At 45.1% G+C, this 18,475-nt stretch overlaps 3 protein-coding genes across 14 annotated transcripts in view; 2 read left to right on the plus strand and 1 right to left on the minus strand.

Moving 5' to 3' along the window:
- Supt6h (SPT6 homolog, histone chaperone and transcription elongation factor) overlaps positions 1-1,712 on the minus strand; it is a 36,862-nt gene extending 35,150 nt beyond the window's left edge. For 4 of the 11 annotated variants that reach the window (XR_005489830.2, XM_039085998.2, XM_008768006.4 and 1 more), the window contains exon 1: positions 1,323-1,463. The gene's annotated coding sequence lies outside the window, so the exon portion shown is untranslated. Of the gene's footprint in view, positions 1-1,322 lie in introns of all 11 variants that reach the window. The other 7 variants (XM_063269048.1, XM_008768007.4, XM_063269049.1 and 4 more) reach the window with 4 other exon arrangements.
- Sdf2 (stromal cell derived factor 2) lies at positions 1,495-11,970 on the plus strand. Its single transcript, NM_001105803.2, has 3 exons — positions 1,495-1,933; positions 8,454-8,650; positions 11,344-11,970. Exons 1-3 carry the CDS (start codon positions 1,759-1,761, stop codon positions 11,629-11,631), a joined length of 660 nt encoding a protein of 219 aa, NP_001099273.2. The 5' UTR covers positions 1,495-1,758; the 3' UTR covers positions 11,632-11,970.
- Positions 11,971-16,932: 4,962 nt separating this feature from the next.
- Positions 16,933-18,475, plus strand: part of Bltp2 (bridge-like lipid transfer protein family member 2) — a 29,211-nt gene continuing 27,668 nt past the window's right edge. Inside the window, exons 1-2 of one of the 2 annotated variants that reach the window (XR_010055181.1) lie at positions 16,933-17,141; positions 17,923-18,052. Coding sequence is in view for 1 of the 2 variants with exons in the window: in NM_001427086.1 (NP_001414015.1) it covers positions 17,074-17,141; positions 17,923-18,052 (198 nt within the window). In the remaining variant the exon portion in view is untranslated. The remainder of the gene's footprint in view (positions 17,142-17,922; positions 18,053-18,475) is intronic. The other variant, NM_001427086.1, reaches the window with a different exon arrangement.

Here is an 18,475-nt window from a genome sequence, read left to right on the forward strand (position 1 = left end):
GGAGAGAGCTGTTTTTCTTTGAGACAGGGTCTCAAACACAGCCAAAACTTCAATTCCATGATCCTCCTGGCTCAGCTTCTCAATTGTTGCTATAATTGTTTTGTAATTAAAAACACTGAAGATTTAAAAACTGTCAAGTTCAGTGTTCAACAATGGAACTGAACTTTCCCTCCCCAAAATTAATTAAATTCAACAAATTCCCCACAATGTAGCATCTTTCACTGCTGGGGAGGGGGCCAGGCTCCTTCCCTTCCTGCAGATTTACAGGCAGTTAACGGTTGCTAGGGGGGAGGGGCTCATCACGAGATCCCACCAATCCTAAGGATTTACAGTAATTCATTGTTGCTGGGGGGAGGGGAACATTTTCTTTAGGGTTGTAGTCCAGGCTTCTCTGAGTAATTCTTCACCAATGTACTTGTAAATAACCATAATTTAGCTAATGGAGGCATACACACATAATGAACGCAATGGAGGATTGTGAAGAAGGGGGTCAGCGGGAATGGAGCGGGGTGGAGGAGGAAAAAACAAATTACCCTATAACTTTTGATATTACGGTGACATTTCATGTAATTATTATAGGAAACCTGCCTCCTAAAGGAAAACAGGCGTCAATTTTTTCTGTAACACAGGGAAACTGCTTTACTTAGATATTTTGAACGCCTGATGTCAAGCAAGAATACACATTTCTGATTTAACAACCAATTCTAATATTTATGGTAGGTCTTTGGAAAGTGTTCGAGGAAATGAATTATGCAGGATGGAAGGCTCCAGGTACTTAAGTATAAACTCGCATCTTTTGAAAGTATTAAGGGACTTGCCCATCCGTGGGGGGTAAAAAGTTCAATTACTCAACAGTTTTAAAAGAGCTAACATTCAGCACAGTACACCGGCCTCATGGCTGAACCATAGTAAGCCCGGCAGGATCCAACGCCCGGACTAATTAATCCGATCACCTGATGCCAAGTAAAGAAACCCTTAGGTCTCTTCTAGTCCAATTTTTTTTTTTTTTTTTTTTTTTTTTTTTGGCGTGGCCCAGATTCCTGACGCCGCGGAGAAGATGGGATCCCAGAAAGCCTGTTGATTCAAGAGGCAACCCCAGGTCACAGGTTCCGGGTGGTACCGCGTGGAGAAAGGGCTGGAAACTCTGAGTAATCACGGCACTTTAATGTCCTTTTTTCCCCGGCAGATCAGGGAAGGCCAGGGCCCCCTTCCTTTCCGCAGTGAGCACCCCAAAGCCTCTTCCCTTATGGGACCAGGCCCCAGGAGTCTGCTCGCCACCTGCGCACACACACACGCAACACACTCTTCAGGCTGAGCTTTACCTGCTTGGAAGGCCGCTGTTTCTCCGCTGCGCTAAGCCCCCGCGGAAGAAAATGGAGTCGCCGATCCGAGACTGCAAAAGGGTAGCCCGGACCCACCGCAAGGGCCCTCCGCAGCCGCCGCCACCACCACCGTCGCCGCTGCTGCGTTAACGTCCTACGTCACCTCCGGCTCCCTGTCACTAGGAGTGGGAGGGTCATTTCCTGATCTTTTTCTCTCCGGTGTCTAGGGCTTTGGTTCCGAGTCCGCGAACGCAGACTGAAGACACATAAGGAACGCAGCTGCCACAGAGCACCCAGAACAAAGCGGGGCCAGCGTGTTCCTTAAGCCGCTCTAGCCAAAGGAACCATAAAGATTCAGGTTAAGGAGTCTTCACTTCCATCTTGGCGTAGTTCTGCCCTTGGCTTCCGGTTCCGGGGAAGGGCCTAATTTTCTTGGATGATTAGGGCTCTCGGATCTAGGATGGCTGTCTTGTCGCTTCTGTTGTTGGGTGGTTTGTGGAGCGCTGTGGGAGCGTCCAACATGGCTGTCGTTACTTGCGGCTCCGTGGTGAAGCTACTCAATATACGCCACAATGTCCGACTGCACTCTCACGACGTGCGCTACGGGTCAGGTACAGAGGGGGACCAACCGGGGTTGGGTGGGCTGCTTGGGCCCGGTGAGCCTAGAAGGGGCGGGGCCTCTGGCTCTGAGGGCGTGGTCTTGGAAAGTTGAAGAGGAGGAGGCGTTGCCAAGGAAACTTAGTCCTAATATTAATTTCTGTTTGATGAGCTGATGAGCTATGTGCCAAACGTGTTACATATTTACTTTCCAGTTTTTAACATTGTATTGAGGATAGATACTAAGGTTACTTTCTTAGGTGAATAAACAGACTCAGAGATATTACTCAGCCGTCAGCTAATGAATGATGGAGGCAGGGTTTAATCCAAGTCTGTCCAGGTTCAAACCTTTCAGATTCCATGGGCTGCCACTATTCTGTGCTGGAGAGGAACATTTAGAGCAGGACAACACACGCTGAATCTCAGATTTTAAACTTGAAGAGCTCACTCTGATTACAGCCCTTTGACACATTTTTTTAAATTACTTAGCAGTAACTTCCTTGTAAAAAATGTAAGCGTTGACAGGCATTGCAGAGGAAAGTGCTTTTTATCGTGTGCAATTAAAATTCTCAGTTATTTGGGGGCTCATTCATTTGGCCTAGATTTAAAGAGCTCTTTTATTTACCTAGTATTGTTCTAGACACAGGAAATACAGTAGTGAGTCAAACAATAAAACAAGACTAATGGGCAGGCGTGGTGGCCTAGATCTGTAACCATAGCATTCTGAAGTCTGAAGCAGGAGGATCAGGATCATGACTTCAAGATCAGCCTGGCCTATATAGTAGGGGCTGTCTCAAAACAACAACAAAAGAAGTTCAAAGGCTGGGTGTTAAGAGTATGCCAAGCATACTGAAAGGCCCCAGCTTCTGCCTCCACATTTTGTGGGAATAAAAGTAATGAAGTTCTTGAGGTGTACTCAAGATAACTTGAATGACTGATGATCCTATTTGCTAGAAAGGAAGTCACCTTCTAAGATGGTTGCTTAGTCTGTGTTCGCAACTCTCAAAACCTGTCCTTCCAGTTTAGTCCAGGGAGTGTATAGTCTTTATATTCCTAGCCACCTCATTCAGTAAACACCTACATGTGTCAGGCTTACTACATTTTAATTTAATGTTTCCTGCTTTGGGTCCACCAAGTTAAAATGGCGTTAGAGAGAAGTCTACCAGACTTCAAACCTCTACAGGTGGTCCCTAGGGGTGGGCCATTGTTCATTCTGAACCTTAGGAGAAGAATCTGTGATACAGAGTTAGATACAATATTCTTTTAAAAATTTGGCTTGTTTGTTTGTGGCTAGAGACAGTCTCTCTAGCCCTGGCTGTCCTAGGCTTGGAACTCAATATGTGATCTGACCGACCTTGAATGCACAGAGGTCCTACCTCTGCCTCCCAAATGCTACAATGAAAGGCTTTAATTTTTTTTTTAATAGCATTTATCTTGTGTGTGTGTGTGTGTATTTAGATGCATGGTTGCCACAGTACAAATGTGGAGATCAGAGAAGAACATTGTTCTGTCCTTGTCATGTGAGTCCTAGGGATTGAACTAAGATTAGCTGAGCCATGTTATAGCCCAGATACAATTTTCTTGTTTAGAAAATGGTTGAAGATACATGAGTAGATCAGATTGCTCAGCATGAGCTATATGGTTCTCAATCTGAAAACTAACAGTTAATGTTTCTTAAATTACTATATCTGGATCTCCAAGTATTTAGGAACAGATCAAAGGCCAAATAGAATTCTGGACATTCCTAGGTATCAGGAGGTCTCTGGAGGAAGTAGAGGATTGAAAAAGTAAAAGGGCTGGGGAGATGGCTCAGAGGTCAAGAGCACTGTGCTTCCAGAGGTCCTGAGTTCAAATCCCACCAACCACATGGTGACTCACAACCATCTGTAATGGGATCCGATGCCCTCTTCTGGTGTGTCTAAAGACAGCTACAGTGTACAGTGTACTTACATATAATAAATAAATAAATTTTAAAAAAGAAAAGAAAGTGAAAAATCAAAGAGACAATCAAAATATAGAAAACAGTGCTGGAGAGGTGGCTCAGTGGTTAAGAGTACTTCCATAGGTCCTGAGTTCAATTCCCAGCAACCTCATGGGGCTTCACAACCATCAGTAATGGGATTCGATGCCCTCTTCTGGTGTGTCTGAAGACAGCTACAGTATACTCATATACATAAAATTAATAAATATATCATTAAAAAAAGTATTTGATGCTCTTGCAAAGAATCCATGTTCCAGTCCCAGCATCCACATGGTGGTTATCTAACTCTAATTCCAAGGGATCTGACTCCTTCTGACCTGTGGGCACAAGAATGCATCTGGTGTTCAGACAGGCAAAATACATAAAAAGATGAATAAGTCTAATAAAAATAGTTTCTTCCGGGCAGTGGTGGCTCATGCCTTTAATCTCAGCACTGGGAAGGCAGAGGAAGGCAAATCTCTGAGTTCCAAGCCAGCCAGGCTACATAGAGAAACCCTGTCTTGAAAAAAAACAAATAACAACAAAATGTTTCTTTAAATGTATAGAACAGGACTGAATTCTGATGGAGCTGAAAGGCGATAAGAAGTGGGAAGAGCTGAACCAGGTGCCATAAAAGCAGATGGAGCTCCATGAGTTCTAGGCCAGCCTAGTTAGTCTACATAGGAAATTCCAGGCCTGCCAAGGCTACCCAGGTCAGACCCCGTCTCAAAATATAAAATTAAAAAACAAACAAACAAACAAACAAACCAACCAGAGTTTAAAAGATGTAACAATGACATGGGTTGAATGGAATAAGCCTGGGAAAGGGACTGATTGCTTGGTCCGTTTATCAGATCATTAGTTCAAAGCCTGAGGTTTTGTTATTTGGTGAAGTCAGGCAGGGCATTGGAAGTGAAAGGCCATCTAGGAGGGAAAGTATCTCTGGAGTAAGTAGACTGTAAGAATTTGACAGAAAATAGAATGGAGAAGACGCCCTTTGGACATGATGTGTTAGAAGAGGAAATGCTCTAGAGTCAGGTTACCTGCCTCAGGCTTAGCCCAGTCATAGCTCCATGACTTTGGGTATATTACTCACCCTTTCTAACACTCCAGTATAAAGTAGGGACAGTAACAGTAGCTATCTGGGAATAAAATGCCTTCGTTATGGAGAATGAATATTTAAGTAGGGCAGGAGAGCTTTAGTCTTACTATTCAGGAGACAGAAAGAGACAGGATCTCTGAGGTCAGCAGCTCTACCTAGTGAATTTCAGGCAAGCCAGTGCTACACAGTGAGACACTGTCTCAACAAACAAAAATCTATCTTAGCAGCTGGGCTGTGGTGGTCCATTCCTTTAGGAGGCAGAAGATCTCTTTGAGTTCCAGGCCAGCCTAGCAGAGCAACTTCCAGGACAGCCAGGGCTAGGGAAACCCTGTCTCAAAAAAACAAACAAACGGGGTTGGGGATTTAGCTCAGTGGTAGAGCGCTTGCCTAACAAGCGCAAGGCCCTGGGTTCGGTCCCCAGCTCCGAAAAAAAGGAAAAAAAAAACAAAAAAAATAAAAATAAATAAACCAAATCATTTAAATGAAGAACTTGGATTAGCCCTCTTGGGGGGATGGTTTTGTACACCATATATTCAGATGCTAATTTCCATGCCCAGACATCTGGTTGCAGTCCTCCAGTTTCAATGTTATGTAAAAATTGTTTTCCATCACCTCTGATTGGTTAATAGAGAGCTGGTTCAGCCAATAACTGGGCAGAAAAAAGAGAGAAGGCAGGACTTCCTATCCCAGTCAAGGGGTCCCAAAGAGGAGTGGGGGGGGGGGGAGCAGAAGGTATGAAGAGACCACAAGGAGGGACCAGGAAGAGTGGCCATGAGAACGCTCTTGGAGCAGAGTGAGCCTGAGTAAGACTTGGATCACAGGTGAAAGACCACAAGGCTGGGAAGTAGCTAAGTTAGCATAGTAGAATAGATGACATTCTGCCTAGTTAAAGGCTTGCAGTCTTTTAATAAATTTATTAGGATCCATGTCATTTATTCAGGAACTAAAAAGGACTAGAGTGGATGAAGAAACACCTGTCCTTATTTGGGAGCAAGAGGGGCAGAGCAAATCCGCTGATTACTTTTACATAGCCCCATACCTGGTGACAGTGCGTTTTCCTTTAAGAGCTACGGCTACACATTTTACTAAGTGTTTTCACCATGAAGAGTTATATAATCTTAGTATGGCTACAAATTCATGTGATCTAAGAATATTTTATTCCTGGCTTTTTGAGACAAGGTTTTACTATACAGTCCTAACTGGCATAAAACTTGCCAGAGGACAGCTTGGGACATGCTGGCGGTCTCCTGCTACCTCGGATCTTCAGGATTGAACTCAAGTATAACATCAAATACCTTTAACCTCTCAGCCAAGTCATTGTCTCTTTTTATGCTTTAACATTTTTTTAATTAATTTAGATTTGTGTATGCACTAGGCGTGGTGACACACACCTTTAGCCCCAGCTCTCAGGAGGTAGAGGTAGGCAGATCTCTTAAGTTCAAGGCCAGCAGCCTGGTCTACATATGAAGCTCTAGGAGCTGGGACTACATAGAGAGACCCTGTTTTTAAAAAAGAAAATTTGTATCTGTGTGTGTATGTGCATGTACTCTTGTTTTTTCAAGATGATTTCTTTGTGTTAGTGAGCGAGTCCTGGCTGTCCTGGAGCTCACAGACATCTGTCTGCCTCTGCCTCCCTGTGCCACCATGCCTGACTCCCTTTACACTCTTTACCTGGTTTATGGAACTCCATGTTTGGTTGTTAGGCTAGTGTGGCTAGTAACTTTTTCCCACTAAGCCATCTCCCTGGCCTACCTCTGTGTTTTGGGGCACAATCTGTCGCAGACACCTGGGGCCCATCAGTGTGGCTACGCTGGCTGGTTAGTGAGCTAAAGGCTGGCTTGTGCTGCCTTCCCAGTGCTGGGATGACAAGAGCAGTCCACAATGCCCATCTTTTTTTATGTGGGTTCTGAAGGTGGAGCTTAAGTAATCAGGCCTGGTAACCAGAAAACAACTTGCAGGAGTCATTCTCTTTTCCTGTGTGGCTCTGGGGATGAATTTAGGCTGGGGCCGAGGTAGCCAGCCTTGGATATCTCACTAGTCCTTCACACACATTTAAGTATACTTATCTACAGTATATAAACACATTGAGTGTGTTTTAAATTTTAATGTTGTGGAAGTAAAATATTCTCAAATGTATGTTTCCTCCCCTCCATACCATTTGTGATATGGGGCACATCCTTGGCCCCAAAAGAGGAAGGGGTCAGGTTGAGCTCCCTTGGCCTTTCTTTTATCAATTTAATTCATTGTATTGTTAGCTATGGTTAGTGCAGAAAGGGAACAGAAAGCTCACAGCTATTACTCAGTTTTACAAGACCCCATTCAGGGAAAAGAAAGTCTGGTATTTGCCAGCAGATCCAGGGTCTTGGATGCATTCCTGATGAGGGGTCTCCTTCCTAGAGAGGCTATGCCTAGCATGGGTACCCCTCCATCAGAGGAAGGCTAACTGATGGGCCCATGTGTGATCTCAGACAATCACAGAAGCTGTCATGGTGGTGGGGTCCCCCATCTTGGGAGGACCTCTGTGGGAGTTCAGGCTGTCATTGGCAGTCACAGCAACAGCTACGCAGTCTTTCTTTTCTGTGGTCTCACTACCTCCCAGGAGGGACCTCCAGCTACTCAGACACAGCCTTCCGGGATTAGGCACATTAGCTGGTAACCCTCTGCTAACCGTCCTCTCAATCCCAGAGCCCCGGACAGGAGGGGTAAGCAGCATCCAAGCATCCAGTATCTCTAGACGGTAGCTTTTTCATAGCTAGTGACACCAAGCTCTCTGCACACAACACCAGACCTAACGCCAGCTTTTCTTTAAACTCTGGCTGTTTAGCATCGTGGTTTTGCTGAACTTATCACAGCCACAGAGGATCAAATCCATTGCCTGTCTAAGGCCTTAAGGGTGCAATGAAGAGTCACAATGGCTCTCACAGAATGTATCTCACTCTGTAGTCAACATGCTGTAACTCAGTGTTCTTATGCTCTTAGTTCAGTCATGGCTGCTGTTCCACCACAGCCAGTGTGTAAGAGTGAAATGTCAGGATCCTTCATATCTAGAGATGATACAATGGAGGTGTGAGAGGTTTTCTTAGAAGCCAAGCAAGCTTGGCAGAAGCTTTACAAATGGCGAATGGGGGGGTTGGGGATTTGGCTCAGTGGCAGAGCGCTTGCCTAGGAAGCGCAAGGCCCTGGGTTCGGTCCCCAGCTCCGAAAAAAAGAACCAAAAAAAAAAAAAAAGTGCACATAAAGGAAGATGATTGCCAAGGAAGCCATGGTGGGGGGGGGGGGAATCACCTCATGGATTCTTTAAAGGAGGGAACTAAGACATAAATGCATATCGCTGCTCTCACTTCCTTTCCCACACCACACAAATGGCGAATGGGTCCTTGGTTGCTCCCATCAGGGCACAGATGGCTCGTCAGGGTGTCGGGCGTCTCCAGACGCCTCTCCTCTCTGCCTTGCTTTTGTTTCTTGCTTGCAGGTAGTGGGCAGCAGTCAGTGACAGGTGTGACCTCTGTGGATGACAGCAACAGTTACTGGAGGATACGGGGGAAGACAGCTACAGTGTGTGAAAGGGGAACACCCATCAAATGCGGGCAGCCCATCCGGCTGACACACATCAACACAGGTCGAAACCTGCACAGCCACCATTTCACTTCACCTCTCTCTGGAAACCAGGTGAGGTGGTGTGTGGTGGGTGTTCCTGCCCTGCCCTGCTTCCTTACTTGTTTAGTCTCTTGGTGCGTAACTCCTTCTTCCTCCCTTCCTCCCTTCTGCCTTTTCTTCCTTCCTTCCTTCTTCTCCCTTCCTTCCTTCCTTCCTTCCTTCCTTCCTTCATTCATTCTTTTTTTCCTAAATATGATTGACACACTTCACAAACTTGTGTGTCCTCCTTAAGCAGGGACCTATATCATCCAATTTTAGTATATGTGCCACTATAAGGAGCACATTTACCCTTTCCTTTCTAGGTAAGACATTCTTTTTTTCTGCCGACTTGGAGAAATGACTCTGTCTCTTAAGTGTGAAGAAAATTGTTTCAGGTCAGAATGGGGAAAAGTGAGAAATGGGGATGAAAGGCAGGATAGGATACATTAAAATACCAGTAAGTTTGAAAATAAAGAGGTTTGCAGGGCTGGAGAGATGGCTCAGCAGTTAGGAGCACTAGCTGCTCTTCTAGAGGATCCAGGCTCAATTCCCACATGGTAGCTCATGATTGTAACTCTAGTTCCAGGGGACCAAACACTCACTTCTGGCCTCCTTGGACATCAGACATTAGGCACTCAAGTGACACATCAGCATACTTGCAGGCAAATATTTGTATGCATAAAAAATAATAAAATAACTTTTTTGTTTTATTTTTGAGATAGGGTCGCACTGTCTAGTCAGTCACAGATAGTCTAGAGCAGTGGTTCTCAACCTGTGGGTCATGGCCTCTTTGGAGGTATCAAATGATACTTTTACAGGGTCACCTAAGAACATCAGAAACCACAGATTTTTACATTACAATTTAAAACAATAGGAAAATTGTAGTTATGAAGCAGTAACAAAAATAATTTTCTGGATGTAGACCGCCACATATGCCAGGTTGGATTGTGTTTATTTGAGACAAGGTTTTATGTAGCCAGCTGACCTCACGCTCACTATAACTCTGCTGGTCCTCAACTCTTGGACCTCCTGACTGTGCCTCCCAAGTCCGTAGGTTATAGGCATATGCTGCCAGGCCTAGTTTTGGCCTGTGCTAGGGACCAAAGCTAGGGCTTCATGAATGCTCCAGAAGCACTGTACCCTCTGAGCTGCCTCTCCAGGCCCTGACTGTGATGTGTGTGCCTGCATCTACTTGAGTAAGGCAGGGTTTCTTTGTACTAGTCTTGGACTCACTCCAGTTGGCCTTGAGCTCAAGGCCTCCTGTACCTTGTGATGCCTGACTAGAATTATTTTTCATCTATATTTTATGTGTTTGAGTGTTTTGCCTAGACATATAGCTGCACCGTGTTGTGTGTGCAGTGCCCTGGGAGGCCAGAAGAGGGCATCAGATCCCCGGAGCTGGAGTTGCAGGTGGTTGTGTGGGTGCTTGTTATCAGTCCTGTCATCTGGAAAAGCAGCATGTGCTCTGGGTTGTTTTTTAAACTTTTTTTTTTTTTAAATTTTTTTTTCTCGGAGCTGGGGACTGAACCCAGGGCCTTACGCTTGCTAGGCAAGCGCTCTACCACTGAGCTAAATCCCCAACCTAATTAATTTTATATGTAAGAATACAAAGTAGCTGTCCTCAGACACTCCAGAAGAGGGCCTTGGATCCCATTACAGATGGTTCTGAGCCACCATGTGGTTGCTGCGAATTGAACTCACAACCTCTGGAAGAGCAGTCGGTGCTCTCTTAACCTATGAGCCATCCCTCCAGCCCCAAGCTCTGGGTTTTTGTTGTTTTTGTTTTATTTATTTATTTTTACTTCATGTGCTTTAGCGTTTTGCCTATGTGCATGTCTATGAGGGTGTCAGATCCCCTGAAAGAAGTGTATGCTTATATTATCTCCCCACCCCAGCAGTTAAAATAAGTGCGGAGTTTGTTTCGAAGAGCAGATACAATAGTGTGCACCCATAGTCTCAGCTGCTTAAAAGGAAGAACGCTTGAGCCCACATGGACTCTGCCATCTTGGACAGCTGAGCAAGCCCATGTCTCTAGCAGCAGCAAATCAAGGACTACCAGCAAGATGGCTGAGTTGGTAAAGACACTTGTTGACCTGAGTTTGATCTTATACCTACCTTTTGAAAGGAAAACCAACTCCATAACTTCTCATTTGACCCCCACATGCATGCAAGGCCATGTGTGCACCTACACATAAGTAACATTTAAAAACGTATGACAGATATAGTATTAGTGTGAAACGTAGTGTTTGGATCATAATTGGAGACAGATCGTTTTCTCTTGTGCCTTTTGTGTCTCTTTTTATTCCCCCAGAGTTTAGCTCATGTAACAAAAAATGTTTAACAAGCTGGGATTGGGACATGCCTCTAATCCCAACACTTAGGAGGCAGAGGCAGGTAGATCTTTAAGTTCAAGGCCAGCCTGGTCTACAGAGCGAATTCCAGGACAGCCAGGGCTATAACAGAGAAACCCTGTCTCAAAACAATAACAGCACCAATATTTGTGCCTTAACACTAGAAAATCCAATTCTGTTTCCTTTGGGTTATTTTATTTCTCTTCTCACTGACTCCTTATTTATCTGGAGACAGAGTCTCTTCTAGCCTAGGCTAGCCTCAAGCCTATGTTGCTGGTTGATTTTGACCTATGGGTGTGCTCTACCATTCTAGGCTCCGTTCCTCCACTCTTCAGACCTGACCACATGTTAATGTTGCCATTATCTGTCTTTTAGGAAGTGAGTGCCTTTGGTGAAGAAGGTGAAGGTGACTATCTGGATGACTGGACAGTGCTCTGTAATGGACCTTACTGGGTGAGAGACGGGGAAGTGAGGTTCAAACATTCTTCCACCGACGTACTCCTGTCTGTCACAGGAGAACAGTACGGTCGACCCATAAGTGGACAAAAAGAAGTACATGGTATGGCCCAGCCAAGTCAGAACAACTACTGGAAGGCCATGGAAGGCATTTTCATGAAGCCCAGTGAGTTGCTGAGGGCAGAGGTCCATCATGCAGAGCTGTGACTCTAAATCCTCTGAGCCACTGTCGCCACACAGTGTTTGTAGACATCTGCTGCTGCTTCACCATGGGATCCCTGCTCCTGGTCCTCTGAGTGTGCTTCATTTGGACCTGCAGTCCTTCACACTTGAAATGGTTGCTCTCCCAGGTTTAGTCAGTTCTCAGGAGAGGACTCGTCTGTGAAGGCAGGGCTACCTTCATTCATGCTGGTAAAAGAAGTTGAGGAACTTGCCTGTCTTAAGTTAAGCTGGGAAGGTTAACTCCACAGGAGCTTGGCATCATGATTTTCCCCCGTTTTGTCTATCTCCAAAATGATGAATAAAAAATAAAAAGAATTTTATTCATTGTGAGGTCATTTATTAAGCAGGCTGTTTCACGGTCTGCTGCTTAATTCTCACGTCCTGAGACTTTTTTTTTTTTTTTTTTTTTTTTGGTTCTTTTTTTCGGAGCTGGGGACCGAACCCAGGGCCTTGCGCTTCCTAGGTAAGCGCTCTACCACTGAGCTAAATCCCCAGCCCCACGTCCTGAGACTTTTAAGGTGCTGGACTGCTGGCTCTTTTAAGGGTTTATTTGCATTTAATACTTTTTTTCTCTGTATCTTCAATTCTTCCCCAGCATGTCTTTATGAAGTTTTGACTGTATGTAAGTAAGATCTTCACAGAGTTCAATATGGTATCTAACTGATGACAGGTCTTCCTGAGGAGCTGTTATGTAGATGAGAAAAGGATTTAGGATTACCAAAACCAACACTAATTGACTGCTAATCTAGGCACATCTGCTAACCCTTCATTTAATCTTCACAGACCTGTTATAGGCTAGATACACTTTCAACAGTGTGGAAGAGGAAAACTGAGTAGCCGTCTGCATTCCTGAAAGCAGTCGATACTTTTCGGGGTAGGAACTGTACCTGCCTTGGTCTTTTCACCTGCACCACAGTGTGTTTAGCTCTTGGAAGATGGCTTTCTTTTTTAAGGTTTTGTTTATCCTTCCTCTGCCACCTCACTTCCTCCTTTCTTGTTCCAGTTAATTCTAGAGTTTGCTCCTACATTCTTAGGCTGGGCAGCAGTGAACAGAAGTGACTTCCATCTGGTGGAATTTCAGTGACTGCAAGCTTTTTTTTTTTTTTTTTAAGTTTTTTATGTATAAAACATTTGCCTGGATGGATGTCTATGTACCACACGCCCAAAGAGGCTGAAGACCCCTGGAACTGAAGTTACAGGTGGTTGTGAGCTGTGTACTGGAAATTAGACTGGGTCTCCTGGAACCCAGTTTTGTGTGTATGAGAGGGGGGGGGGTGGATTTGTTGCTCTCCTATGTAAACCAGGCTATCCTCCAAAACCACAGAAATCCACTTTTAAGACTCCTGTGTGCCGGAATTAAAGGTGCATATCACCACATGCAAGTTACTACTAGCTTTTTTTTTTTTTTTAATTTTTATGTCCATTTGGTTTTTGGCCTACACATATATCTGTGTGAGGGAGTCGGATCCATTGGAACTTGAATTATAATTGTGAGCTGCCATGTGGGTGTTGAGAATTGAACCCGGGTCTTCCAGAAGAACAGCCAGTGTTCTAAACCACTTAGCCAAATCTCTAGCTCCTCTACAAGCTTTTTTAATTTTAGAAATATTTGCTTTAAGTTGTTATGTGGAATATTTGCAGATAATCAGTTCTGTGGTAAGCATGACCCATGACTGTAAGAAACTATAGTTCTTTTTTTATTTATTTAGTTTTACACTCCAGATTTTATTCCCCTCTTGGTCCACCCCCGTAATTCTTTTTTAAAGAACTTGTGTTCTCAGTAAATTCAAACAAAGAGTTAGAACTCCATCCATGCCCCTTCATCCCCACCTCTCAATCCCCACCCCTGTTCTTCCTTGCTTATCCTACTATTGTTACATTGGTTCCTTGTATCTGTTTAGAAAGAAGGAGAGAAATCATGAAGTGATGGGAGGTGGTAGAAGGAGAAAACAGAAGTGAAAAACTTGCCTGGAGATCCACACCTTTAATCCCAGAATTCCGAAGGCAAATGATTCTTTGAGAGTTTGAGGCCAGCCTGTCTACGGAGTGATTTCCAGGACAGCCACAGAGAAACTCTATGTCAAAAACAAACAAACAAAATCAAAACAATAAAATAAAAAACTTTACCAATTAGTTTGCTTAGGAACATTTTAGTTACCCAGAGGTAAAATTCAGACGACAAAGTCCTGCTTTGCTGGACAACTGAAAGAAAACAACCCCAGCTCCTAACTACCCAGTTAGGCTTCATACCCATTAACAAGAGGAGTTTGCCTCACCAAGGGGAGGCAGAGACCAGGCAGAGGCCAGGCTAGTCTGGTCTAAACTCTGTGAGGGGGGACAGGGGTGGGAAAGAACTTAACTCTGCTAGGCATCAGAGAAGATGACTCTCAATGAAAGTCACTCATTAAGCTGTGTGCCTCTTCTCAGGGAAAGCATAGCTTTGTCAGTCTGGAGAGAGCTGTGACAATATCTTTAAGGAGTAGTAAGTCTCCTTACTTGTCCCAAATAACCAAACTTGAAGTTTTTGTCTCTGTAAAACATGTTTAATCATTCAAAGTGTCTGGAAACTAAAAGAGATTTACAGATGAAAGTGTATCAATGCAATGTTATAGTTCAAACCTTTATACATGTAAAGAATCCCTGTTCAAGGCTGGTGCTCAAGCTATTGTTAAAGAGGGTTTCCTTTATCAATCCCTAAGTGTTTGGGGTGACTTCTTGCTGGGAGAAATTAGTCAGCTATTTCAGAAGTAATCCTAGTACTTAGGTGACCGAGACTGGAGGATTATGAATTCCAGGCTGGATGAGCTGCATAGGAAGAACCTGTCTCAAAAATAATGAGGCCATGGTGTTCATGTGTGTAATCTCAGCACTCAGGAGGCAGCGGTAGGAGGGTCATTACAAGTTTGAAGCCAGACTGGTTTACATATCAAGTTCTTGGATAGCTAGGGCTGCATACTGAGACCTAATCTCAAAAATCAAAAATAAAGTAAAGAAAGAAAGAAAAAAGAGGGGAAAGGGGGGGGGCGGATGGGCTGGAGAGATGGCTCAGTGGTTAAGAACACTGACTACTCTTCCAGAGATCCTGAGTTCAATTCCCAACAACCACATGGTGGCTCACAACCATCTGTAGTGGGATCCGAAGCCCTCTTCTGTTGTGTCTGAATATAGCTATAGCATACTCATATAAAAAAATTAAAATAAATCTTAAAAAAATAAGTCTTTAAAAAAAGAGAGAAACAACATTTCAACATTTTTTGTATGATTTTTTTTATTGTTGTTGTTTTTTGTTTTTTTGTTTTTTTTCCGGAGCTGAGGACCGAACCCAGGGCCTTGCGCTTGCTAGGCAAGCACTCTACCACTGAGCTAAATCCCCAACCCCAGAAACAACATTTCAAGCTGCGAGTTAGCTCAGAGGAAGAGAGAAGAAAGGAATTGACAACATAGCCAAGTTGCTGAGTGAACAAATTGAATAAGATGTGTCAAGAGCACTAGGTTCTTGTGCCCACAGATAAACACTGGGGAAACCAGGAATGTTTAAACATGCAGAGGTGTCTCCTTAACAGAGGAGACATATACCTGTTTCCTACCCAGAAATCCGGGAATGCACATTGTTGATAGCCTGGTAATCTGTGCTGTCTGTAGGGCCAGGCCACACACACATGGTATCCCCCAGACTAGGACATTTATCCCAGACTGTTCCTCTCTAGGACTTTATCTTCACTGTTGTTTCTCCATCAAAAGAACCAGTCCTTACGAAGGAGGTCCCCTTTACATTACAACATCCTAGGTAACCCCTGTGCTATCTGTAGGGCCAGGCTGCTCTGACTCCTTTTATGCTCATCTCATTCTTCCTAGACCCTCATACTGAACATTGTTTCAGTCGATAGAACTCATCTTTTTGCTGTAAACATGTTTTTTAAGTTTTGTTGCCCACACAGGATTAAGTACCATCAGAAAACCGTCCCCCTCCTCCCCAATTAAACTGTGTTTAAATATGTCTGAAATAAACTGCCAGCAATGCCAGCTACTGAGTCATGTTGAACCTGATTTCCTTCTTGCCTCCTTTGGATTGTTACTCTGCTAGCCCTGGTGTGTGCAGAGACAGCCCCCACCCCCTGCACAAGACAAATCTGAGTACAGAAATGCGACACATCTCTCCTTGTCTTGGATTGAGTTCTTGGACCCTACCTGAGCATTGAGAAACCACATTTGAATGAAAGGCTGCAGATTTTGAAGATGAACTGGTGTGTGTAGGCCAGAGGACAACATGTGGATTTTGAGGATGGAAATCAAATCCTATGGCCTGCCAGCAAGTGCCTTTACTTATTGAGCCATCTCATAGGCCCTGAAGTTATTATCTAAAGGGGCCAAAAGAGAAATTCTGAGTAAAATCTGGAAGAATCATAGGCAGATTAGAACCTGAGAGCCAAGAACACGAAATGCTCTATAATACCTTGGAATCATCTGGATTTCTTGATCAGGTACTGTATTAGTAAGTCATTAGTCAGACACTGACTCATGAAAATAAGCATAACAAATCTTATCTACTTCCTTCATTTTACAAAGAAGAAAGCAAAATTCACTCTGGCCTGATTTGACCTTAAATTCTGTAGTTTACATAATTAAAATTGCTTCCCAGATAATCTGTAAAGGATAGAACAATATTTACTACGTGTATATTTCACCCTGTTCCAGGTCCAGTTATTGGTGGTGCTATACACAATCGCACAAACCTAAAAGTTCAATAAATTGTACAGAATAGCTCTCTGAACGAAGGATGTTAGAAGATACTATCTGGAACAGTATTCAGACAGCAAACAAAGTTGGTTTCCTTGTGGGATGAGTCGACAGCTGAGGTCTTTGAATTACCTGTTGATTTCCTCTGCAAATTTTTGCAGACAGGATCACTTCTGACCTACAGACACTTAACTTTGATCTGCTCCCATAACAGGATCTATGGAGCCAGGCTCGCTCTTAATGGCCTTAGGGAATGCGTTTTGGAAGTGGAACTTCAAAGAGGTGGAAACAGCCATTCTGGTCACCGCCCCGCGAGCGGGTGCGGACTCTGACCCCCGCCCTCTGCGCGAACCCAGCGCTCTTCAGTGTGCTGCGCAGGCTGCGCTCTAGGCGCAGCGCGCAGGTCAGCGCGTTCGCGATCCGCCCCGCCCTCCCTCTCTCGAGCCACGCCTCCATTCCGCGCAAGCAGCAGTGGACCCTCTGTGCTCGCGCACGCGCGCGCGGGGCGGGGCGCGGAGGGAGACAGCGGCTGGTCGCCTAGTCGCCGGGGCGGGGACGCGCGCGCGCACCAACGCTTCCTCGCCCTGCGTGTGCGTGCGCGGCGGAGGCCAGCCGCGGCACTGTGCGGTTCCGGCGTCGGGGCCCGGCATGGCGGGGGTCGGGGCCAGGCCGGGCCGGACCCGGACCTAAATGCCTCTATTTGTCTCCGCGCTGTTGGTCTTGCTGCTGGTTGCGCTTAGCGCACTCTTCCTAGGCCGGTGAGGGGATTCCAGCCATATGGTGGGGGGACGAGGAAGAGGGGCTGTAGGAGGCGCGGGTTGGTCGAGCTCCTTAGGCGGAGGTGGTAGCAGGAGGGGGCGCGAGCAGGAGGGGGCGCTCAGCCAATGCTGAGGTGAGGGAAGGCGAGATTGGGGGCAGGGGCGGTGAAACATCAGGCTGGGCCCGAAGCAATGCAGAATCTAGGAACTGAGTATGTGAGTGTGAGGAAGGGGGCCTCTCTTGGTGGTCCATTCGCCTCAATGCCCTTTTCCTAGATTGCAAAGGGCACCTGCAGCCCCACCCTGGAGAAAGGTCAGGAGGACTGAAGCGGGAGCTAGGAAAGCGGTTGCAAGCAGTCTAGGGCAGAGCGGTTCTTAAGCAGTCCCGAGAGTGACCTCTGCCTTCTTGCAAACGTCTGCAAGGTGGGGGACGCAGACAGGGACCCTCTAGGGAGTGTGCGATGACGTATTTCACACGCCTGCCTTCAGTTTGATTGCTTTTTGAGGACCTTTACTTTGGGTTCCTAAAGATTTGAAGGTTTCTTTCTTTTTCTTTTCTTTTAACCTCTCTTAGAGGGTGAGTTTCATTTGCCTAGTTTTGTTTGAATTTAGGGACCCGTGGTCCTGGTTGTTCTGCTTAAATGAGTATGACAGAAAAATACTTTAGGAAAAATCGTAAAGTTCCTAAGAAAAATCCGGTTTCAGGATACCACCCATTGCAAGGCCTTTCTAGAATCAAAACAGGGGAGAGGGTCTTCTAATCCAACTGGTTTTTATGCAGGTGGCTTGTGGTCCGGTTGGTCACCAGGTGGTGTCAGCATAAGTTGCAGGCAGAGCTAAAGATTGGCTCCTTCCGATTTTTTTGGATCCAAAATGTCAGTCTTAAGTTTCAGCAGCACCAGCAGACGGTGGTGAGTTCCGGGAATTGCAGAGGGTGGGTGGGGTGTGTGTGTGTTAGTTAGGGGATAGGGAGGACAAGTAGTGGATTTAGTTGCTTTTCAAACTTTAGTCTCCTTCGTGGGTAGTTTTCCTAGTTAACTCCACCCTTATGTTTTTGTCAAGAGGATCTTAGGAGCTACTTGGAGAACCCTGCAATTGATGCAAGCTGTTTAAGGTGTTTGTGGGACTAGACCTGGTGGTATAAACCTGTAATTCTTGCCTCTCAAGAGAATGTTAAGTTCAAGGCCTGCCTGGGCAACTTAGTGAGGGCATGTCTCAAAATTAAAATTCAGTGGAAGAGCCTGGTATCTGCTGGGTCCTCTTTAGTATCCAGTACCAAACAAGTGACACAGAGTATCCAGGATATGGAAGAAAGATACAGAAGAAACCAGAGA

This window comes from Rattus norvegicus, chromosome 10 (genome assembly GCF_036323735.1).
Source record: "Rattus norvegicus strain BN/NHsdMcwi chromosome 10, GRCr8, whole genome shotgun sequence".
In the NCBI taxonomy this organism is placed as follows: Eukaryota; Metazoa; Chordata; class Mammalia; order Rodentia; family Muridae; genus Rattus; species Rattus norvegicus.